Here is a 20,771-nt window from a genome sequence, read left to right as displayed (position 1 = left end):
TTAACCCCATTTGCCTTGAAAAATCCTTAAAAAAAAGACCACAAAATTCTTAATTTCATATTGAGCCTCAGAGTTCCTTTTCTTATCCATAAACAGCCTGGTCACCAGCACTGTTGTTAAATTGAATGTCCTTCAGAAAGGAGTGAAGCTGAAAGGGAAGAGAAATCTCTATCATTTCTTCATATCTAAAGCCAGGGTTCTCCCATAAGTAAGACTTGTGTACTGTGCCAGAAATGTTGGGGCTTGGGAAATGGATGAAGCCACCCAGTAGAGAGTCACCCAGCAGCTGCTTTCAGAGCACTCAGTCCATAGATGGTAAGGGGGTCAGGAGGAGACTATCAAGGTCTCTCCACTATTCTTGGGACAGGACTCTGTTGTTTTGTCAATATGCAGATCCAGGTTGTGGTCTGGGGGCCCCTACTACCATAAGGAAACAGGGACCCTCCTCACAGAGCAGAAGGGAGTCCTTGTGATCATTCACAGACCAGAGTACAGGCCAGGAGAGCAATCAGAGCCTCTCATATGACCCAGAAGAAATTAAGGTTCCTGGGAAGGTGTCCCAAATTTCAAATGCTTGGGAAGTGCATTAAAATCAGGTCATAGAGCTTGTCTTCCTTTGGAAGTAAGCTCATTCTTGGGGTGTATCATCCCACAAACTTTCCTGCCCCTCTACCTTTCCTTACTGTTTATCTTCTCATGGAAGCTGCTGTTGCTAGTGCTGCTACTAATCTTTCTTTCCTTTAACTTCTGCTAACCACAGCAATACTTAAATTAACTACTGACCTTAGATAATTACTTCAATCCATGGAGGATCAAAACATACACTCAGAAGATAACAAAGTCAAAGCTTCTATATCCATAGCCTCCAAGAAAAATAGAACTTGATCCCAGGCTACAGGGGAGCTCAAAAAAGATTTGTGAAAAACCAAGTAAAGGGGTGGAGGAAAAATTGGGAAAAGTAAGAGCGATGAAGGAAAATCATGACAACTGCATCAACAGCTTGGTGAAGGAGCTACAAAAAAAATACAAAGAAAATATCACATTAAAAATTAGTTTAAGTCAAATGGAAAAAAGCAGTCCAAAAAGTGACTGAGGAGAAGGATACCTTAAAAAGCAGAATTGACCAGATGGAAAAGGAGATAAGTTCTTTGAAGAAAATAACTCATTCAAATGTGTAATGGAGCTAAGGGAAGCTGATGACTTTGTGAGAAATCAAGAAATAATAAAGAAAAACCAAAAGAAAGAAAAAAGAGTAAGAAAATGTGAAATATCTCATTTGAAAAACAACTGACCTGGAAAACAGATCCAGGAGAGATAATTTAAATATTATTGGGCTACTTGAAAGTCATGACCAAAAAAAAGAGCCTAGACTTCATTTTTCAAGAAATAATCCAGCAAAACAACCCTGAAATCCTAGAAGCAGAGGGTAAAATAGAAATTGAGGAAATCCACTGATCACCTCCTAAAAAAATCCCTCCCAAAACTCCCAGGAATATTATAGCCAAGTGAAAGAGAAAATACTGCAAACAGTCAGAAAGAAACAATTTCTATATCATGGTGCTATAGTCAGGATCACACAGAATTTAACAGCATCTATACGAAGGGTTTGTAGGACAGAAGGCAAAAGAGCTTAAATTATAACCAAGAATCACTGACCCAGCAAAACTGAACATTCTCTTTCAGGGGAAAAGATGGATATTTAATGAAATGGGGCTTCCAAACTTTCCTGTTGAAATGACCAGAGCTGAACAGAAAGTTTGATCTTCAAGTAGAGGGCTCAGGTGAAGCTTAAAGAGGGTGGACAGGAAGGGAAAATTCTGAGGGATTTAATTATGTTGACCTGCTTGGATTCTTGAATGGGAAGATGAAACTAATAACTCATATGAATCTTCTTTTAAAAAAGGATAGGAGAAAGGAGATGGGGGAGGGGAGGTATAGGAGATAGAAGAGAGGGAAGATCATGGTAGAGCGTAGTCAGATACAACACACTTTTTTAAAATTTCAAGGCTAGGGAGTTGGGTGGCTTGCCTAGGGTGACATAACAGGCTGGTTGTTGGGTATCTGGGACTGTATTTGGACTCAGGGCCTCCTGGCTCCAGGGTCAGTGCCCTGTCCATAGCACCACCTAGCTACCTCACAACACACTTTTGATGAGGGACAAAGTGAAAGGAGAGAGAAAATATAATAAATGGAAGTGGGGTGGAATAGAATGGAAGGAATCACAACAATAGCAACTGTGGGACAGTTGTTGTTAGCCCTCATTATCAATCTTCCAATCAATCATAATGTTTCCTACATCTCACTTCTGTCATTAATCACATTACCTTGAATATCATGATGTCATCTAGCCAGTTCTGTTCTTTGTTTTGAAATCCCCAAAACCTATATAATGTAATCTGCCCTCTTTCTTGGAACCTTGGCATCAGGTATTATGCTTCTCCTAATAAATGGCAGCTTGCTCAGAGATTTGTCTCACTGTACCATTTTGTCAAAATTCAAGTGATACATATATTATTTTATATGCTTTTTCTCTTCTTCAGTAAAAACTAAGTTCCTTGAAAGTGGAAACTGTGTTTCCTTTCTTTGCACTGAACATACTTCCTAAAATTTCATAAAATTTTAACAAATGTAGATGGACTGAATAATTTTAAAGTAAGGGGGCAGCTAGGTGGGGCTCAGTGGATAGAGCACTGGCCCTGGAGTCAGGAGGAGCTGAGTTCAAATCCAACTTCAGACACTTAATAATTACCTAGCTGTGTGGCCTTGGGCAAGTCACTTAACCCCATTGCCTTACAAAAACTTTAAAAAAAAAGAATGATGGATAATTTTAAAGAAATGTTTGATCCTTTGTATTCTAAATATCTGGTCCAAGGTCTATCATGAACAAGTCACTTAATAAATTAAGTTAATTGTTAATTTATTGATTTGTAAAGAATATAAGACTTTGAGTCTTTTCATTTGCATATAAAAACTCCAGTAGAGAAAACAATCTTGCCACTACAGTATAGAGTGACACCTTTTTCTTTTTGTGGGGCTATAAGATCCTGACTCCAGGACCATTACTCTATCCATGTACTTCTAGCTACCCCTAGATTGAATCTTCCACTCTTTTCCAGCTCTTCAATCATACAGATCAATAGGAGCATTTTTAGAATTAAAAAAAAAACAACTGGGAAACTTTGAAACCCATAGATTGTTGAACAAATTACCATTGCCTAGTTATGGTCTAACCTGCAGAAATGAGAATTTGGAGAATTGATTGGATAGTCATTGTTAGTAAGGGTGGGATCTCTCACTGAGAAGGCTTAACCTTGCTGCTAAAAAAACGTCAAAGTAAAAGACCTGGGAGGTGGCTAGCTTAAGAGCTATGGCCTCCAAGGAACAGCACTCAGAAGGAAGTCTATAGTTACAGGTCTTTGCTCTTTTGGAAAGAGCCTAGCAATTCCCCAGCAAAGGAATATATCTGAGGCTGGAGACTGAGGGAGAGATAGGAACAAGTCCAAGAGAGTCCAACAGCATGATTCAATCACACTGTTTTATGAGAAGCATATTAGTTGATCAATTTATTCATAAAATGTCACAGTGAAGCTCCTAGGAAGAAAGAACATCAAAGATCCACGGTTCTGAATATGAATGTGGTCTGAAACACATGTGTGCCTCACTATCATTGAGTTTGTGTCCACTATGTTCATACATAATGTGTATTTGTAGGAGAGTGTTTCCTAGCATACTAAAAATATTCAGGGAGACATTTTGGACACCATCTTGGAGAGGGAGTTTGAAATGAGTGCTTGGAGGAACTAATGGTAAATTCAGTTTTTGTTTCATAGAGTTTAATGGGTACAGAACCTCCCTTTCAAAATGTATAATGCATAGTTGCAGATGCAAAACAAAGTCAACAAAGATGCGATAATTACTTTTCGATTCTGTTTTATATTTAATTTTGCTCCATCATTGATTTTGTTTTGTAACCATAATCTATATATAAAGCCTCTTTTCTATCTCTGAGTAAAGAAGTAAAGAAACTAATGTGTCTCCTCTCCTCAAATTAGAAACAAAAGGCTGAAGCTTTCCCACAATCAATGTTAAAGGAAAACAAATGTTCAAAATACTCTCATCAAAGATTATCTTCTCATTTCCTGAAATGTTTGTATCCTTGATAATCTGGACTGATTTTGTTCCATCTTTTTAAAAGACCTTGTGAACTAATCCCTCAGGTTCCAATTTGTTTATCTGCCTGGATCCCTATCAGATGAAAATGGGACCCAAAAACCCACAAAAGCATTCCTTAGAGAAAGGGATAGGTGATCTCATGTGACGACTAGATGTACCTTCTTTTATGTAATCAATTATTATTCCCCAGCTTCATGATGGTGCTATCCTATAACCAATAACATGATTACTATTCTTTACTGTTCTTTGAATGAAAAAATGATTTGTTTTTTCAATTTGAGATCTTTTGGCCAGAGGCAGTGCCATTTGACCCATCCTTTTTTAAATAGGTTTGGTACCCTATGAACGTATAGTTATCCTGCTCAGAAAATTGTCTTGGGTTGCCTATTGTTAAATTTCACATGCAGCAGGAGCTTAGAACTGGATAAGAACATTCAAGAATTGTCATCATCATGGAGATGATTATTGAAATCATGGGAGTTATCGATATTATCAAGTGAAGAGATAAAAACTGAGGAGACAAACTTGAGGGACTCTCAAGATTAGCACAATGGAATCAAAAAAAGTCTCAAGAAGGCTATAAACTGGTTCAAATCGGTCAGTTAACCAACAGTGATTAAGTGACTAAGAACCTACTATAGGCAAAAATACATGGAGTTATATAGAAAAGCAAGTGACTGTTTCTTTCCTTAAAGAGTTCACAATGTGGGAAGAGACAACATGCAAATAATTATATATTTCCCCAAAAAAAGGTATATTAAGGGTAAAATTGCAATAATCAGTAGAGGAAAGTCACAAATATTAGAAGGGATGAGAAATTTCCAGAAAAAGTGGAATCAGTGTGAACTTGAAGGAATTCAGGGAAGATAAGTTGGAAAGAAGAGGGGTGAGAACTTCAGACATGAGGACAGACAGTGCAAATGCCTGTAGTAGGAAAATAAATTGTTCTCTGTGAGAAACTGCAAGAGGATCAGTGTCACTGCTTCCAAAACATGATAGTGGTGTTTCAGATTTTAAAAGAGGAAAGTTATGGGATGGGACAGATAATGAAAGGATTGAATGCAGAGAATTTCAATTTGATTCTGGAGGTGAAAGGGAGACAAGGGATTTAGTGTCAATAAACTGAGATGTAATAGAGATTTAAAAAGTCACAAAGTCATTTTTACATGCATAGGCAATTAAGTAATAATTCATGTAAAAATGCCCATAATTTTAGATGACTAAAACTTAATGTATATTAAGTGTGACCAGAGAGTCCCCAAAAGCTAAAACTAACAAGGTAAATCGAGGGAGATATTTTCTAGAAAGAGTTTTTTTATAACATTGCTATATCCTCCCCAATCAGTTGACTTTCAGAGATTCCAGAGATTTCTGAATTTCAGAGATTCTCTGAAAGTAAACACTGCAGTGAGTTCCATGGTAAAAATGTCAAGAAGCAAGAATGAACAGGACCCCTTTTAAGAAAGACATACTTGCCAAGGATGAGGCACCAGGCTTTCTCCACTTCCCTCAGATGTGATCTCTGATTTCTTCAAAAACCTTTCATGAAGGGCCCAAGCCTCAGCATACACAGCATTGTAGATGATGTAACTGGAGCCAGACATGGTCATGTCAAAAAGGAATATAGGCAAAGCCTCCAAGCTAGCATTTGGTGTACAATGCTCTAGTTCAAGTTTTCCATATGGCACTTGAAAACTGAAAACCAGAATTCCTTAAACACAATATCTTCTGGGTCTTTTTTAGGTTTCACTGTCTTGAGAAAAGACTTAAAACCAGGAATTTCACTGGTCAAGGATGCAAAGGTGAGAGCACCACTGAAACTGTAACTATCTATGCATTTGGGCCTCATGGTGATGTCCCAGTGAGAAGTGGTGATCCACAACTTATGTACTGGGAAAAAGAGCAACTGTGAATGTCTCAAAATCATTAATGAATCTGTATCCCCATGAATCACAAGTACTCTGGCTGAAGATTCTATGATTCTGACCATGAAATCCACCCGTGATTCTTCAGGTCGTCTCTCACTCACAGTGATCTTTTCTGTGAAGGATGCACAGACATCATACTTTGCCATCTCTTTTGACACTTCCTTAAGGAATTCCTCACCCCTGAGATCATCTGTGGTCACCAGGCCTATCCAGTTCCATTTAAAATGTACCAATAATTGAATCACACCTTTGAGTAAGGAGGATTCCCTGGGTGCCATCTGGTAGAGAGAGGGAAAGTGAGCCTTGTCACTCAGGATGAGATCAAAAGAACCAAAGTTGAGCTGAATAATAGGAAAAATAAGACATTATAAACTTTCATGGAATCATCCTTTCTCTTGGGGATAAATGTTTTTGATTTTAGAATACATTCCATATTATAGGAGAATAACAATCAATCCAAACTTCTCTCATTTAGCCACTTTCTTGATAAAGAATTCTCTGATTCTTCAATTATTATTGCTTCATCTAGGTCTTCTCCCTCCTTCCTAAATACATTATGACATATTTAGTTTTGACCCAGAATTGGGTGTTATTCTAACACTGTTATCTTTGAGCATGGCAATAGCATTATTTTAAAAAAAAATACTATCTAGGAGTGGCTAGGTGTTGCAGTGGATAGAGCAGTGGCCCAGAAGTCCCTGAGTTCAAATCCAGCCTCAGACATTTAATAAACCTAGCTGTGTGGCCTTGGGCAAGCCACTTAACCCCACTGCCTTGCAAAAAAAAAAACTTAAAATTTAAAAAAAAATACTCTCTAAATCCTCTGTGTTGCACATGTTCAATGAGGCAACAAGTATAATGCCAATACATTCTCATATATAAAAGTTGCGTTTAAAATCAGACAATTGAATGGGTTTTTTTCTTTGACACAGGACTATGTATTTTATTCAAAGCCCCCAAAATAGGAATTGATAGAAATTTTAAAGTGTTGTGGTATGCACAAATTCTGCTATTTTGATGCTTCAAATATCATTTAATAGATTTATCTGTAAGCATCAAAGATTAAGCAAGCTGGTCCAGACAGTTATGATAGACCATGCAATGATTAAATTTCAAAATCCATTTAAGTTACATGGAACCAAGTTACATGCAATATATATGGATCTTAAAAAAAACATGAGAAATGATGCTATTGCCGTGGGAGTATTGGTCATGGCAAACAGATTGATGGTACTACACTTTGACCACAGTAAATGTTAAAATGGGCAAAATCAGACTCCATCATGCAACCACTAGATCCCATAATGAATCATTCCCTCAGGAAACACTTTCCTCATCCCCACTGCAAAGGGCAGCTGTTACTAATTATCCCTCAGCCACCAAGAAGTGCTCCCCCCGCAGTTAGAAGAGTACACTGAATCATGGGCCACAAATTGTACACTTCCTATCGGTTATCAGGTATATTTTCATTAGCTTTCAGAAGAGGTATTTACCAAACAATTATGACAAGGATGCCCACCAAGTATGTACACACTCTTCACATATACCACTAGGTCCCTGAGGAGAGTTGAAGGCGAACTCACATCTCCTGGTTCCTGGAGATCCTTTTCTCTCTTTGTGGAGTCTTCATGAAGGCCCTCTTCAGTGTGGCTCTCTGCTGAACTTTATTAGTGCCTTTAGTAAAGTCTTCAAGTTTCATTTCTGTGTGTGTTAATTTTATTAATATGTTTTTCACCTCCCTTTGCAGAAGTCAATGTTTGCTACTGGTTGACAGAGACTTCTATTTTCACCAGTGGATGGTGAAATGGAAACCTCCAATTCTTCTGGCCTTTTAAAGATTATTTACAATTATATTTCAGAAGTCCCTTACCCCATGATTCAAAGACCTCTCCATTATCCAAATGTTGGAATAAGCAGTTCTGTACTGGTTTGTTATGTAATACACAAACCCATAGTTGTCTTATTTTTTTCATTTTGTGTGCCCCACCTCTAATGACCAGAAGTCCCAATAGACTTTTCCAAGACATCACTGACTTGCTTACATCTGTATTGCTGTTGATTGATTTATATTTTCATTTTGAGTGTCTTTTGTGGCTACATAGTTACTGAGCATGTAATAATTTGAACTGGCCAAGAGTTGGTGAATGTCACAATGGAATGTATTAGATAAAACAAAACAATTAAAATGTTATGAGACTGTCAGATAATGGCAAAACTAGATATATTTTACCCATATCAGAGCAAATCTTTTGGCGAAAATCTCATTGTATAGTCTTATAAATTCAAAGCTACAAGCAATCAAAGAGAATATTCAATTCAATGCTCTTGTTTTATAGGCAAAAAAAAAATGGTTCAGGAGGTTTTCTCTTGTCCAAAGTCCAAAGTCAAGTAGTACGTGGAAGAGATTTGAACCCAGTCCTCTACATCCAGGGCAACTGTTCTTTATATTTACTGAGCTACTTCATGCTATTCCTGTGGAAATGATGTGGAAATGTGGGCTAGCTGATACAATAATTGACTCAATTTGCAAGTAGCTGAATGTCTAAACCCAGAGCATGGCTATTAATGGGACATGATCACTTTAGAAAAGAGACTCCTGCAGAATGCTCTAGGAAGTTGTATTTGTCCTGGACATTTTACCCCATTATCAATAATTAGGTAAAGTCAAATAACTTGCCCTTACTATATGTATAAATAACAGAAAACTCCAATATGGAAGAGTGATGAAGCCTCAAAAAAGGATGGCTTAATTGTCTAGGACTTCAGGCTAAATCTAATGAATGAAATAAAACAGAGTTGAATGTACAGTCTGGCACTTCTGCTCAAAAATTTAACTTTGTAAATAAAAGAAGGGCAGAGAGGGTCTAAGAAGGCAGCATGTCATAGGAAAAGAGATATGAGTGTTTTAGTGAACTTCAAACTCAATGTACATGACAAGTTAAAGCAGTCACAAAGACTTATGAAATCTTCATATTCAAGAAGCAGCAAGGTATCCAGGATTAAGGAGAATTGTCATGGTCTACATTAGTCAAAAACACATCTGGAGTGTTAGGGTCAGTATTGTAAAGGACAGATACTCTTTTAGAAGGAAAATCAAAGGGGTGCCTAGGTGGTACAGGGGATAAAGCACCAGCTCTGGAGTCAGGAGTACCTGAGTTCAAATCCAGACTTAGACATTTAACAATTACCTAGCTGTGTGACTTTGGGCAAGTCACTTAACCCCATTGCCTTAAATAAAAAAAACCCAAAGACTATCTTTGCCAGGTCATCAGCCCCACTTTGACAGTTCTCTTTTCTCTGCTCTATTTGATCAGTTCACCTCTACTGTGTCCTCTACACTCCATCTCCTAAATTGCTTGGTCTATCACTAATACTTCTTTGTCAGGAACAATCTTGTATTACTCTCACCATTCAACCTTTTTGTTTCTATTTGCATGTTCTTGGAGAGTTGGAGAAAATCAAAAACTGTCCTCATCAGGCATATTACAGATTCTTCTTCTTTGTCAGCTCAATAGAAGCCAACAGGTCATTGCAGTAAGACAATTATTTTACCATTTCTAATTGACTATCTCAGTTATTACAGAGACTATTCCATAAATTCTCATTTAATGGCAGCTAAATATCAGAATGAATAGAGCACTGGATTTGGAACCAGGAAGGCCTGAACTCACAGGTCTGACAAGTCACTTATCCTTTGTATACCTTAGTTTCTCCATTAGTAAGATGGGTATAGTAATAGTACCAGCCCTCTTGGTTTGTTGGGAGGATCAAATGAGAAAACATATTAATGAAAAAGAATAACTAACACTTATATGTTATGGATTTTATGTGCAAGGCACTTTATACCTCCACCCCATGTTTGTCCTTCATTCTGGAAGAAGATCATTACATCAGAGAGGTGATGCCATGACAAGCAAGTGAACTGGATTTGAGTGAGGGGGTGCTCTTAAGTCACTAACCTCACTTCCTCTGAAGTCATCTGGATCCAATGATTAGATGTAGATGAGAATGACTGGATATGGCTCTGGATGCAAGGCAATTGGGGTTAAATGACTTGTCCAAGGACATACAAATAATAAGTATCAAGTGTCTGAGATCTGATTTGAACTCATGATCTCCTGATTCTAGGGCCAGTGCTTTATCCACTGTACCACCTAGCTACCCATGGAAACCTTAAAGTACTAAATGAATTATTTTTATTATTGTACTTCTTTAAATCTTTTACATTATTTTTTCATACTCTCTTAACTGACAACTTTGCCTTATGATTGACCAAAAAATAATTATTTTTAATGAGTTCCCTTTTTTCTTCTCCTTAAGTAAACTCACTTAGATGTCTTCCTTTATTATCTTCTTCACCTCTGTATACTGGGAAGAGGTAGCTTCTCATTGCCAAGACTTCTCTAAACACATCCCTACTTCCATCCAATTCCTTCTCCTTCATTAGATTGCCTCCTCTATGATTTCCAATCTCTCACTAATCTATAATCTCTTCCTATTTAGTGGTTATTTCACAGCTGCTTATAAATATGCCCAGTCCCTGGCTCCTCATCCTAAAAATAACTCTGATTAGGATTCCACCCAATCTTGGTAGCTATCATCCTGTACCTCTCCTCCATGGCATGGCTTAACTCCTTTACAAATTCATCTACAGTCAGTTCCTGTTCTTCCTTTCCTCTAACTTTCCGATAAATCCTCTGTAATGTGGCAATGACTCTTTGACAGAAATTGTTCCCTACAAAGTCATCTTGGATCTTTTAATTGTCCAATAAAATAGACTTTTCTTTTTTTTTTCTTTGCAAGGCAATGGGGTTAAGTGGCTTGTCCAAGGCCACACAGCTAGGTAATTATGAATTATCTGTGACTGGACTTGAACTCAGGTCCTCCTGACTCCAGGGTCAGTGCTCTATCCACTGTACCACCTAGCCACCCCAAGTAAACTTTTCTAAATCTCCATTCATGTTGATATCTCTGCAGCTTTGGATATCATTAATCATGTTCTTCTCTTTGATTTCTTTTCTTCTCTTGGTTTTGTGATGCTATTTTCTTCTATGTCTATATAACTGATTCTTCCTAGTCTGTTTTCCTGTATATGTAGCAGGTTTTAGATGTTGTCAGAAGAGCACTGAATTTGGAATCAGAAGATCTGAATTCAAATCTGTTCTTACACAGTTACTGATGGTGGAACTTTGGGTAAGTCACTTAATTTCTCTGGGCTTCATTTGAAATAATAGCACCTGCCTCACAAGGTTGTTAGGAGAATCAAGGGAGATAATTTTTCTAAGGGGGTTTAGCATAGAGCCTAGTAACTTAAGAGGCACTCTAAATATTTTGTCCTTTCTTACCTCACCCCCTCCACAGAGTTAGATGATTTTTCTTCTCTGTATATAATCTAAAATAGGACACAAGCTCCTCAAAAGAAGTTTTTGCTTGTTTGCATTCCCGGCAAAGTCCATACTATGTGCTTAAGAAATACGTGTGGACAATGATATCTGCTCTTCTCAAAAGTAGTTAGCTTTAACTTCTTTTTTCTGTTTGTTTGTCTTTTTAATGGTTTTTTTGACAATGCAATGATATTAAGTGACTTGCCCAAGGTAATTATTAAGTGTCTGAAGTTGGATTTGAACTCAGGTCTTCCTGACTCCAGGGCCAGTGCTCTATCCATTGCACTACTTAGTTTCCCCTAAATGGACATCTAAATGGGCATCTGGGTAACACAGTGGATAGAGAACTGACTTTGGAGTCAGGAGGACCAGAGTTCAAATCTTGACCTCAGATAACAGACACTAACTTAGTTGTGTGACACTAGGAAAGTCACTTAACCCTGATTAACTCAAATCCAGAGCCATCTCCAGTCATTCTGATTCACATCTGGCCACTGGACCCAAATGACTCTGGAGGAGAAAGTGAGGCAGGTGACTTAGCACAGCCTCCTTCACTCAAATCTAATTCACCTGCTTGTCATGGTATCACCTCCCTGATGTCATGGTCTTTTCTCAAGAAGGAAGGACAACCATTGTTATTATATAATCAAAATGTAGTTCAATGAGAGGTTCATCCACAGTCTCCTAAGTTGGAGTGACCTGATAAAGATTTAGAAAGCTGCAGACCTAATATCACCTACCTGAGGGAAGCAGGGTCCCCATCTGGACAGACAGAACTGAGGTGGCGCCTCCAATGATAGCCACAGACTTATCCTGCCTTCTGCAGCTATAGTTAGGGACTGGCTGGACATTTCCAGTTAACCACTGCAGGGAGCTCTCCAAGGTCCTTTTATCACTGTGATAGGCATTGTAGACCTGGAATCCCAGAGAAATGTTGGGCAACAGAACAGGGTTCCTGTTGATCTCCTCCACAGCAAACCTTAAGGCCATGGCCTGCTGGTAGTTTTTGTGGAGCCACCTGAATGAGAGAAAATCAGAAACTACCAAGAAAACCTAAGAAGAGTATCCATTTCAGAGAGAGATTTCTCATGCATGTGAGGGTCAAATCTAAGGATTCTAGTTCATATCATGTTTAAAATAATAGCATAAGGAAAAACTGAAGGAAACAGAGGCAAAGTGACTTGTCTAGGATCATATAATCAATAAGATTCCAAAGCTAGATTTGATCACATCGTCCTGATTTGAGACCTGGAGCTCCATCCTATATGGTCCATTATGCTGATTATTAATAATAGACTCTCTCATACTTGTACTACTTTCCTAGTATGATTCCTATGGTGTTTAGAAATATTTGTTTTGAGTTTCTAATTTGAATGTTCCTAAAAGGGCATCTCATTTATTCAACTAAAAAATATTGAGTAAATAATATGCTAGGTACTGTCAGTGGTCTAAATAGTTCTTGTCCCCAGAGGGGACTATGATACTGTAAGGAAGACAAGAAATACCATTTCTACAAGAGGCCATATACACATGCGAAAAGATATGAGAATGATGAATAGGGAAGAGAGAAATGGCAAATGGAGCCATAAGAGAAGTCTTCATGGAATTTGTCAGGCCTTTTGAAGAATGGTCATTAATCAATTAATAAGCATTTGTTAAACATCTAGCATATGCCAAGAATGGTGATAGACATGGGAGACCAAGTAGATTGATTGTAGGCCTTGGCTTTTGAATTCAAATCCAAACTCTACCCTGAACATCACTTAAACCTCAGTCTCTGTTTCCCCATCAGTAAAATGGGTATAATAATATTATAAACTCCCAGGGTTCTTGTGAAGATAAAATGAGATAATATTTGGAATGTGTCAAATACAGAGCCAGATATACAATACACACTTACAAATGCATGTTTCTTTCAAGGAATCCCTCGAGATAAGCTGAAAGGAGCAGGCAGCCAAGTGGCACAGTAGATGTGGCAACTGTCTGGGAATCAGAAAAACATGATACAATCCAGCCTCAGACTTTTACTAATTGTGTGACTTTTTTTCCCCTCAGTTTTCTCATCTGTAAAATGAGGATAATAACAGTACCTCCTTCCCAGGGTGCTGGTGAAGCTCAAATAGGATTGGAAAAGCCCTTATCAGAGGGCCTGGCATTATGTACAGGTGAGCTAGTTATCAATACCATCATCATTATCTCTAGGTAGCTAGAATTCTATGAACAGGGATCAGAGATAGGTTGGTAAATACGAAGTCTGTCAAATTTGTGCATACAACATTTGCAAATGTGTTTTCATTTCAAAACCAGAACCTTATCTACATTCTGCTTCTCTAACCTATTTTTTCCTTATTAAAGATGGAAAAGAGCAGAAAGACAAAGATACCTAAAATATTGTCACTTCTAACCAATATTTAACCAGAAAAGACACAGCAAAGAACTCTCCTTTCCTTTCCAATGTACTCCAAAAGATTTACAATATGAGAATGTTTCTCTGATGTCCCCCCCACTTTTAAGAAAAAACCTGGGTTGGAGCCAAGATGGTGGCGTGAAGGCAGCATTTCCCGGAAACTCCTTCCCCCCAAAACTCCAAAAGCCATTAAATTATGACTCTAGCCAAAATTTAGATGGGCAGAACCCACAGAAAGACTGAGTGATACATTTTCCCAGTCCAAGATAACTTAGAAGTTCTATGAGAAAGACTCATTTCACCAGGACTGGGGTTGGAAAAAAGCCCTGGCTGCAACCCAGCCTAACCCAGCTCAGGGATCACCAGGAACAACTTGAAAGGGTGGTGAGAGAACTCTGTGCACCAGAATGAGTGTGGAGTGAGGAGCATGGGCCTCAGAACAGCCCTGCAGCGAGAACCTACAGTGGGAATCAGCGGGAATGCACCTCCAGAGCACAACCCACAGATGGTAAGGGGGTCAGGGGAGACTGCAGAAATCTCTCTACTCTCCCTGGGGCAGGAATCTGCTGTTTGACCACACTCAGATTCAAGTTGTAGCTTGTCCTTCCATACTAAGATAGCAGGGATCCTCCTCACAGCTCCAGGGCAGAGGGGAGTCCTGTGGTCATCTACATATCAAAGAATATGCAAGAGAGCATAAGACCTTAGAGCAATAAAGATCCCAGTGGGGTATCCCCCCCAAAAAAAACCCAAAGCCTTGGAAGTGTTGTAAATTAGTCTTGGGCTGAGGAAATGAGCATACAACAGGAAAAAAAGAAAAATCTGACCATTGAGAATTACTTTAATCTCATAGAAGATCAAAACACATACTCAGATGATAACAAAATTGAAGCTTCCATATCCAAAACCTCCAAGAGAAATAGAAGATGGGCTCAGACTATGGATGAGCTCAAAAAAGAATTTTAATAGCAATTAAAGGAGGTGGGGGAAAAATCTATCTTACCCTAGAGAAAAATGAGAAGAAAGGGATGAAATAAGGGGGAATAGTTGGAGGAAAGGGGGGGAATAGGTGACTGAAGAGAGGGAAGATTGTGGTAGAGGGTACTCAGAGACAACACACTTTTGGACAGGTGCAGGATGAAAGGAAAAAAGAGGAACAGAATGAGAGTGGGGAGGAATGAGTGGAGGGAAATACAGCTAGTAACAGCAACTGTTGGAAAAATATTGAAGCAATTTCTCTGGTGGACTTATGATAAAGAAAGCAACCCACCCCAGAGACAGAGCCATTGGAATCTGAATATAGACTCTCTCTCTCTCTCTCACTATTCTTGAGGTTTCTCATCTTCTTAGGGAAGAGGGGGGTTTATGTTTACTCTTATAACAAAATTATTGTAATAATAGTAAACAAATAAACCAAGAGTCTACTATGTGAAAAGAAAAAAGACAAAACCAATACAGTTTTTGCCGGGTTTTTATTTACAACGCCGGCTTCTTAATGCTAGTCCGTCCTCTTACTCACCAGTCCAACGCGTGGTGAGTCTTCGGGGTACCTCCGGCCCCCACTCTTTGATGGGGGAAGAACCAGACAGAGCGCCTGAGGTGGGTCATGAGTCTTTATTCTTCTGTGATCACATTCCCGCTTCTCCCCACCTCTCAGCAGACACTTTTATCCCCCCTGTCCTCCCTCCCATGAACTCTTAAACAATGAGGGGCCGAGTTCTGTAACATTCCTTTATAATGGGATTATTTTATCCCTTCTGTCCTCCCTCCCATGAACTCTTAAACAATGAGGGGCCGAGTTCTGTAACATTCCTTTATAATGGGATTATTTTATCCCTTCTGAGTGACCACCAAGCCTCTTCCCCCCGCCCCCAACATCTCCCCCTTTCTGTTTTACAAGGTTATCACTTGGTGTGACCTTAAGCGGTGCTGAGGTTAGCCTTAAGCGGTGTCATTTCTACTGGCCTCTGATAGCCGGGGGCGAGGAACCCTGTCTTAGGTCATCTCCTTCAACCCAGGACCTTGCCCGTCCTAGGCGCCCGACACCCTCAGGGCCTGTCTTAGGTGGCTGGGTGAGGAGAAGTTGCCCGTCTTGGGGTTTACCTCGTCTTACCCCTAGGTGTCACATGTCATGCATGGCGGCTAGCCAGACTTGGGGATCCTCCCCCGTCTCCATGGCCATGAAGGCTTTCTGAGTAAGAAGCATATAGCCCCTCTGTTAGCTAGGCGGCAGAAACAGACAACAAGTAGGGTGATTCCCAGAATCAGCGTCCTTGTTCACCCTCAAGGGGGTACCCTCCCGCCATCTGGCAATCCCTCCATGGTATGGGATCCTCGATGTCTTCCCCTGTGGCCACACATGAGGGGCCCCACCGAGGCAGAAGGGAGCCCCATCGATGTATTGGTCACTAGCAGGCGAGGGTAGATCGGGGAGTTCTGTGCTACCGGAAGGGGAGAGGGAATAACTCGGAGTATTCCCCATGTCGGATTTCCTTCAGATGGAGCACCTCCAAGGATCCCTACGACGATCAGAAGGCCTGAAAAAGAAAGAAATTCCTCTCACCCCCGCAGGGTTGGGCATTAATCAAGGTCTCTTTAACCTCGTTCACAAATGAGAGGGGTGTCTGATCTGCTCTCTGCTTCAGCCCAACCAACTTCTGTGTGGCTCTCCCCCCTTTCATGGCTCCAATCTTATCCCAAGCTGCAACATGTGTTTCTTTAACAGTCTCTAGCTCAAACTGGCCATACTGGGCCTGAACGGCAGGGTCAGTATAGGCTCCAGTTCCACACAGGAGGTCAATGGCTAAATCCAGGGGAGTATAACCCCGGGATTTTGCCTGCTTAGAGGCCTCTCTGCGGGCCTGAGCCTTAAAGCTAAATATGAGGAGGCATCCAGGCACGCGGCTGCAATTTCGTCAAAGTCAGCAGGGGTCCAAGGGTGCGTAGCAAAGAGGTTTTGCATCAGTCTTTTTACATAAGGGGAGCTTGGGCCGTATTTAGTCACGGCCTCCTTAAGTTCCTCAAGCATCTTAAAAGGGACAGGGCGGTAGTCTCGGGCTCCGGTAAGGGGGTCCGTAAATACCGGGTAGAGGCCCCAGTCATCCCAGTCCACCTCCTCCCCTTTCTCTATTGCTATGGAGGCACTGGTGGCAAGTAGGCCGGATGGGCGGAGCCCTTGAGGGGATCTCTGAAGGGCGGACAAGGAACACGGGGGATTTTTTGCCTCTGTTTCCTGGCTGGGCCGCCAAGCCTGGGGCGCGGCAGCTGTCCAATCAGCGCGGACTTCTCCCTCCTCGTCAGCAGCCTCCCGGTCCCACCTACTCACGCTCCTCTTCCTGCCACCCCTGAGGGCTGTTTGCACCCCTCCCTTCCCGCGCTCGGAAACTTCCGGCCCTGAATCTTCTCCCTGGGGGCCCCTTGTTCCCCCATTGTTTCTTCTAAGTTCCTCCCACGGATACAGGGGAGGGAGTGGCCTTCCCTCTTCCTCTGAGCTCTCTGAATCCGATCCCGCCAACGAGCTACCCACCTGAGTGCTGATTGTTCGTGCCAAAGTCACCTTCTGGGGATGCAGGGCTGCATCCACTATCTTATACACTGTAAAATCCTTGGGGGTCAGTTTTCCCGGGCAGGTGTCATTATAGGAGGCCATCTGCTGCCCTACCACCTTCCATTTATCTGGTTGGATCCCACTATGTTGCACCCAAGGGCAGATGTTCCAGATATTCTCAACAAAAGCACAGCACGTCTTGATAGGTAATTTACGGCCATGCTTAGCGCAGAGTTTATAAAGCTGCACTGCAACGGCCTCTTTTTCCTCCGGCTCAAAGGCGGGAATACTATTCCGGCCCCCCATGCTGTCTACTAGCCGAGGCTGCAATCCTAACAGGTGGCAGAACTGCAAAGTTCCCGTTCGGCAAAAGAGAAGGAGGAAGCAGGGCACAATCAGACAGGCCAGCACGGCAAGGAGCGTGATTAGAGTAGAAGGAGAAAGGGGAGAGAAAGAAAGCATAGTCAACACAATAGGGGTATGTCCTTCAGGCAATATCTGAGAGTAAACGCCCTCTCCTTCCTCCCGGTCGGAAACGACCGAGGCTGTCTGGAGAATCCGACCAGCGGATTCAGACGTTCCCTAGCAAAATCAGGTCCCGGGTTTCGGCACCACTTGCCGGGTTTTTATTTACAACGCCGGCTTCTTAATGCTAGTCCGTCCTCTTACTCACCAGTCCAACGCGTGGTGAGTCTTCGGGGTACCTCCGGCCCCCACTCTTTGATGGGGGAAGAACCAGACAGAGCGCCTGAGGTGGGTCATGAGTCTTTATTCTTCTGTGATCACATTCCCGCTTCTCCCCACCTCTCAGCAGACACTTTTATCCCCCCTGTCCTCCCTCCCATGAACTCTTAAACAATGAGGGGCCGAGTTCTGTAACATTCCTTTATAATGGGATTATTTTATCCCTTCTGTCCTCCCTCCCATGAACTCTTAAACAATGAGGGGCCGAGTTCTGTAACATTCCTTTATAATGGGATTATTTTATCCCTTCTGAGTGACCACCAAGCCTCTTCCCCCCGCCCCCAACAAGTTTTCTGGGAAACAGCATCTGAGGACAAGAGATTCCCTCAGACTGTCCTGTTGCTTATTTTCACAAACTGACTTTATTTGCTGAAATCAACACTCTTTTTCCTCATGAGAAGTTCTGTCAGTTCTCTTGAGAATTTAACCTGCTGTGTTCCTTCTTTTCATGCTTTATTTTCATGCCAAAAGGAATACCCCATCATAAAGCCTCTATTGACCCTTTCAGTAGGTAGTTTTCTTCATATCACAAATAGTTCATACAGATAGGAACTGACATGAAGGTCAGAAAAAGTGCTGCAAGAACACTCTCAAGATCTGTCTGGAATCAACTGTGTGGCATGGGAGACAAACAGCAAGAGTTGCCCAGAATGCCATGTCTGCATCAAAGAAGGCATTGGACATTTTAAGCAAAGCAAAATTTTAGTAGCTCAAAAGAACTCTAAGATGTACAAATTTAGAGACATCTCTGCTCCGAATCTTCATGTGAACTATTTGTACCCAACCTTTGGTAGAGCCCCCTAAGCTCATATTGGTCTGACCCATCAGCCAAAAACCATATCTCTTGACTTCAACATAGTGACATCATTTTGGTCCTCTTTGAGAATGAACAATAACAACCAAAGATTCTGCCATCCACATCCAGAGAAAAAACTATGGAGTCTGAATGCAAATCAAAAATTACCTTTTTAATTTGTTTTTTGTTTTTCTTTCTCATGATTTTCCCCCTTTGCTCTGATTCTTCTTTCAAAACAGGATTAATATGGAAATGTTTTACATTATTGTGCCTATATCAGTATTGATATATATATATATATATATATATATATATGTATATAATCTATATCAGATTGCTTGTTGCCTTGGGGAGGAGGGATGGGAAGGGAAAGATGGAGAAAATTTTGCAAAAATGAATGTTGAAATCTATCTCTCAAGTAACTGGAAAAATATAAATATCAATGGTTTAAAAAAGGAATATAAAGACCAACATTCACATAATGCAGTGGATGTCCAACCTTTTAACTCTTCTGGGCTGTATGACCCAATAAAAAATCCCTCAAATGCCAGATATAGAATTCAATACTCATTCAATACAATGCAACCCATTCCACCAAGGAGCACAATAATACATAAAATGGATCCCTTGAATTCTCCCCTCCCCCAGGGTCAGTGGTGGAACACACCTGATATAGTGCTTTGAGTTTACAATGTTCTTTACATGTGTAATCTCATTTGATCCTCAAAGCAACCCTAGAATGAAGGTCCTAAGGAGATCAGAAAATTCCAAGATCTCCACATTTTCCTCAAAAATAAGAGAGAATTGGGGTGGCTAGGTGGCTAGGTGGCATAGTGGATAAAGCACTGGCCCTGGAGTCAGGAGTACCTGGATTCAAATCTGGTCTCAGACACTTAATAATTACCTAGCTGTGTAGCCTTGGGCAAGTCACTTAACCCCATTTGCCTTGCAAAAAAAACCTAAAAAAAAAAGAAACCAGGAAGAAATAAAACTCTTCGAAAAAAAGCCAAAAATTAGAAGAAAATGTGAAATATCTCATTGGAAAAACAACTGAAAATAAAAATAGATCCAGGAAAGATAATTAAAAAATTATTGGGCTAGGTGGCACAGTGGATAGAGCACCGACCCTGGAGTCAGGAGGACCTGAGTCCAAATCTGACCTCAGACACTTAATAATGACCTAGCTGTGTGTCCTCGGGCAAGTGACTTAACCCCATTGCTTTGCAAAAAAAAAAAAAAAGAATAGCTTTTTCTTTGTTTCCTACAATGTATAACTGGGGCTTGCTGCTTTGTGGATGGCCAGATCGGTGGCCTCCTACTCTATTGGCTTTTGTGGCTGAACCGCTAAGACAATCCCTGCACCAGTACCCCCTGGCACCCCGCACCGTATGCCCTGGCACCCCGCAGCGGTATCCCCTGGCACCCACACCGGTGTCCCCTGGAATCCCGCACTGTACCCCCTGGCACCCACACCGGTGTCCCCTGGAATCCCGCACTGTACCCCCTGGCGCCCCGCCCCGTACCCCCTGGCGCCCCGCACCGTACGCCCTGGCGTCCCGAGGTGCACGTCTCTCAGCCCGCCCCGACCGCAGGAGCCGGCCCCCCGGGTCCTGGCCCTGGTCCCTGTGCCGGACCTGCCGGGCCCAGGCCTAGCGGGGCCGCGTGTTCCGCAGCCCCTGCAGCAGGGGCGTGGCCCAGCTGTGCCACCTTGGGCAGCAGCAGGGAGCGGGGTGCGGCGGGGCCTCGGGCTGACCCGTCTCGGGCGGCCGCCGGGACCTCGGGGCTCCCGAGT

The 20,771-nt window shown here is 41.4% G+C and overlaps 1 protein-coding gene across 1 annotated transcript; it reads right to left on the bottom strand.

The window, feature by feature from the left end:
* On the bottom strand, window positions 1–15,217 carry LOC141499657 (vomeronasal type-2 receptor 26-like). Its single transcript, XM_074202309.1, is given in 6 exon segments — window positions 1–96; window positions 98–148; window positions 5,646–5,854; window positions 5,857–6,442; window positions 10,264–10,273; window positions 12,222–15,217. Coding segments are annotated over 6 exon segments (1,206 nt in total). The 5' UTR covers window positions 12,476–15,217.
* Between the last annotated feature and the right edge of the window lie 5,554 nt (window positions 15,218–20,771).

Source organism: Macrotis lagotis, chromosome X (genome assembly GCF_037893015.1).
Source record: "Macrotis lagotis isolate mMagLag1 chromosome X, bilby.v1.9.chrom.fasta, whole genome shotgun sequence".
Classification (NCBI taxonomy): Eukaryota; Metazoa; Chordata; class Mammalia; order Peramelemorphia; family Peramelidae; genus Macrotis; species Macrotis lagotis.
The sequence above is the reverse complement of the archived record's forward strand: the minus strand, read 5'-3'. Positions and strand labels throughout refer to the sequence as shown.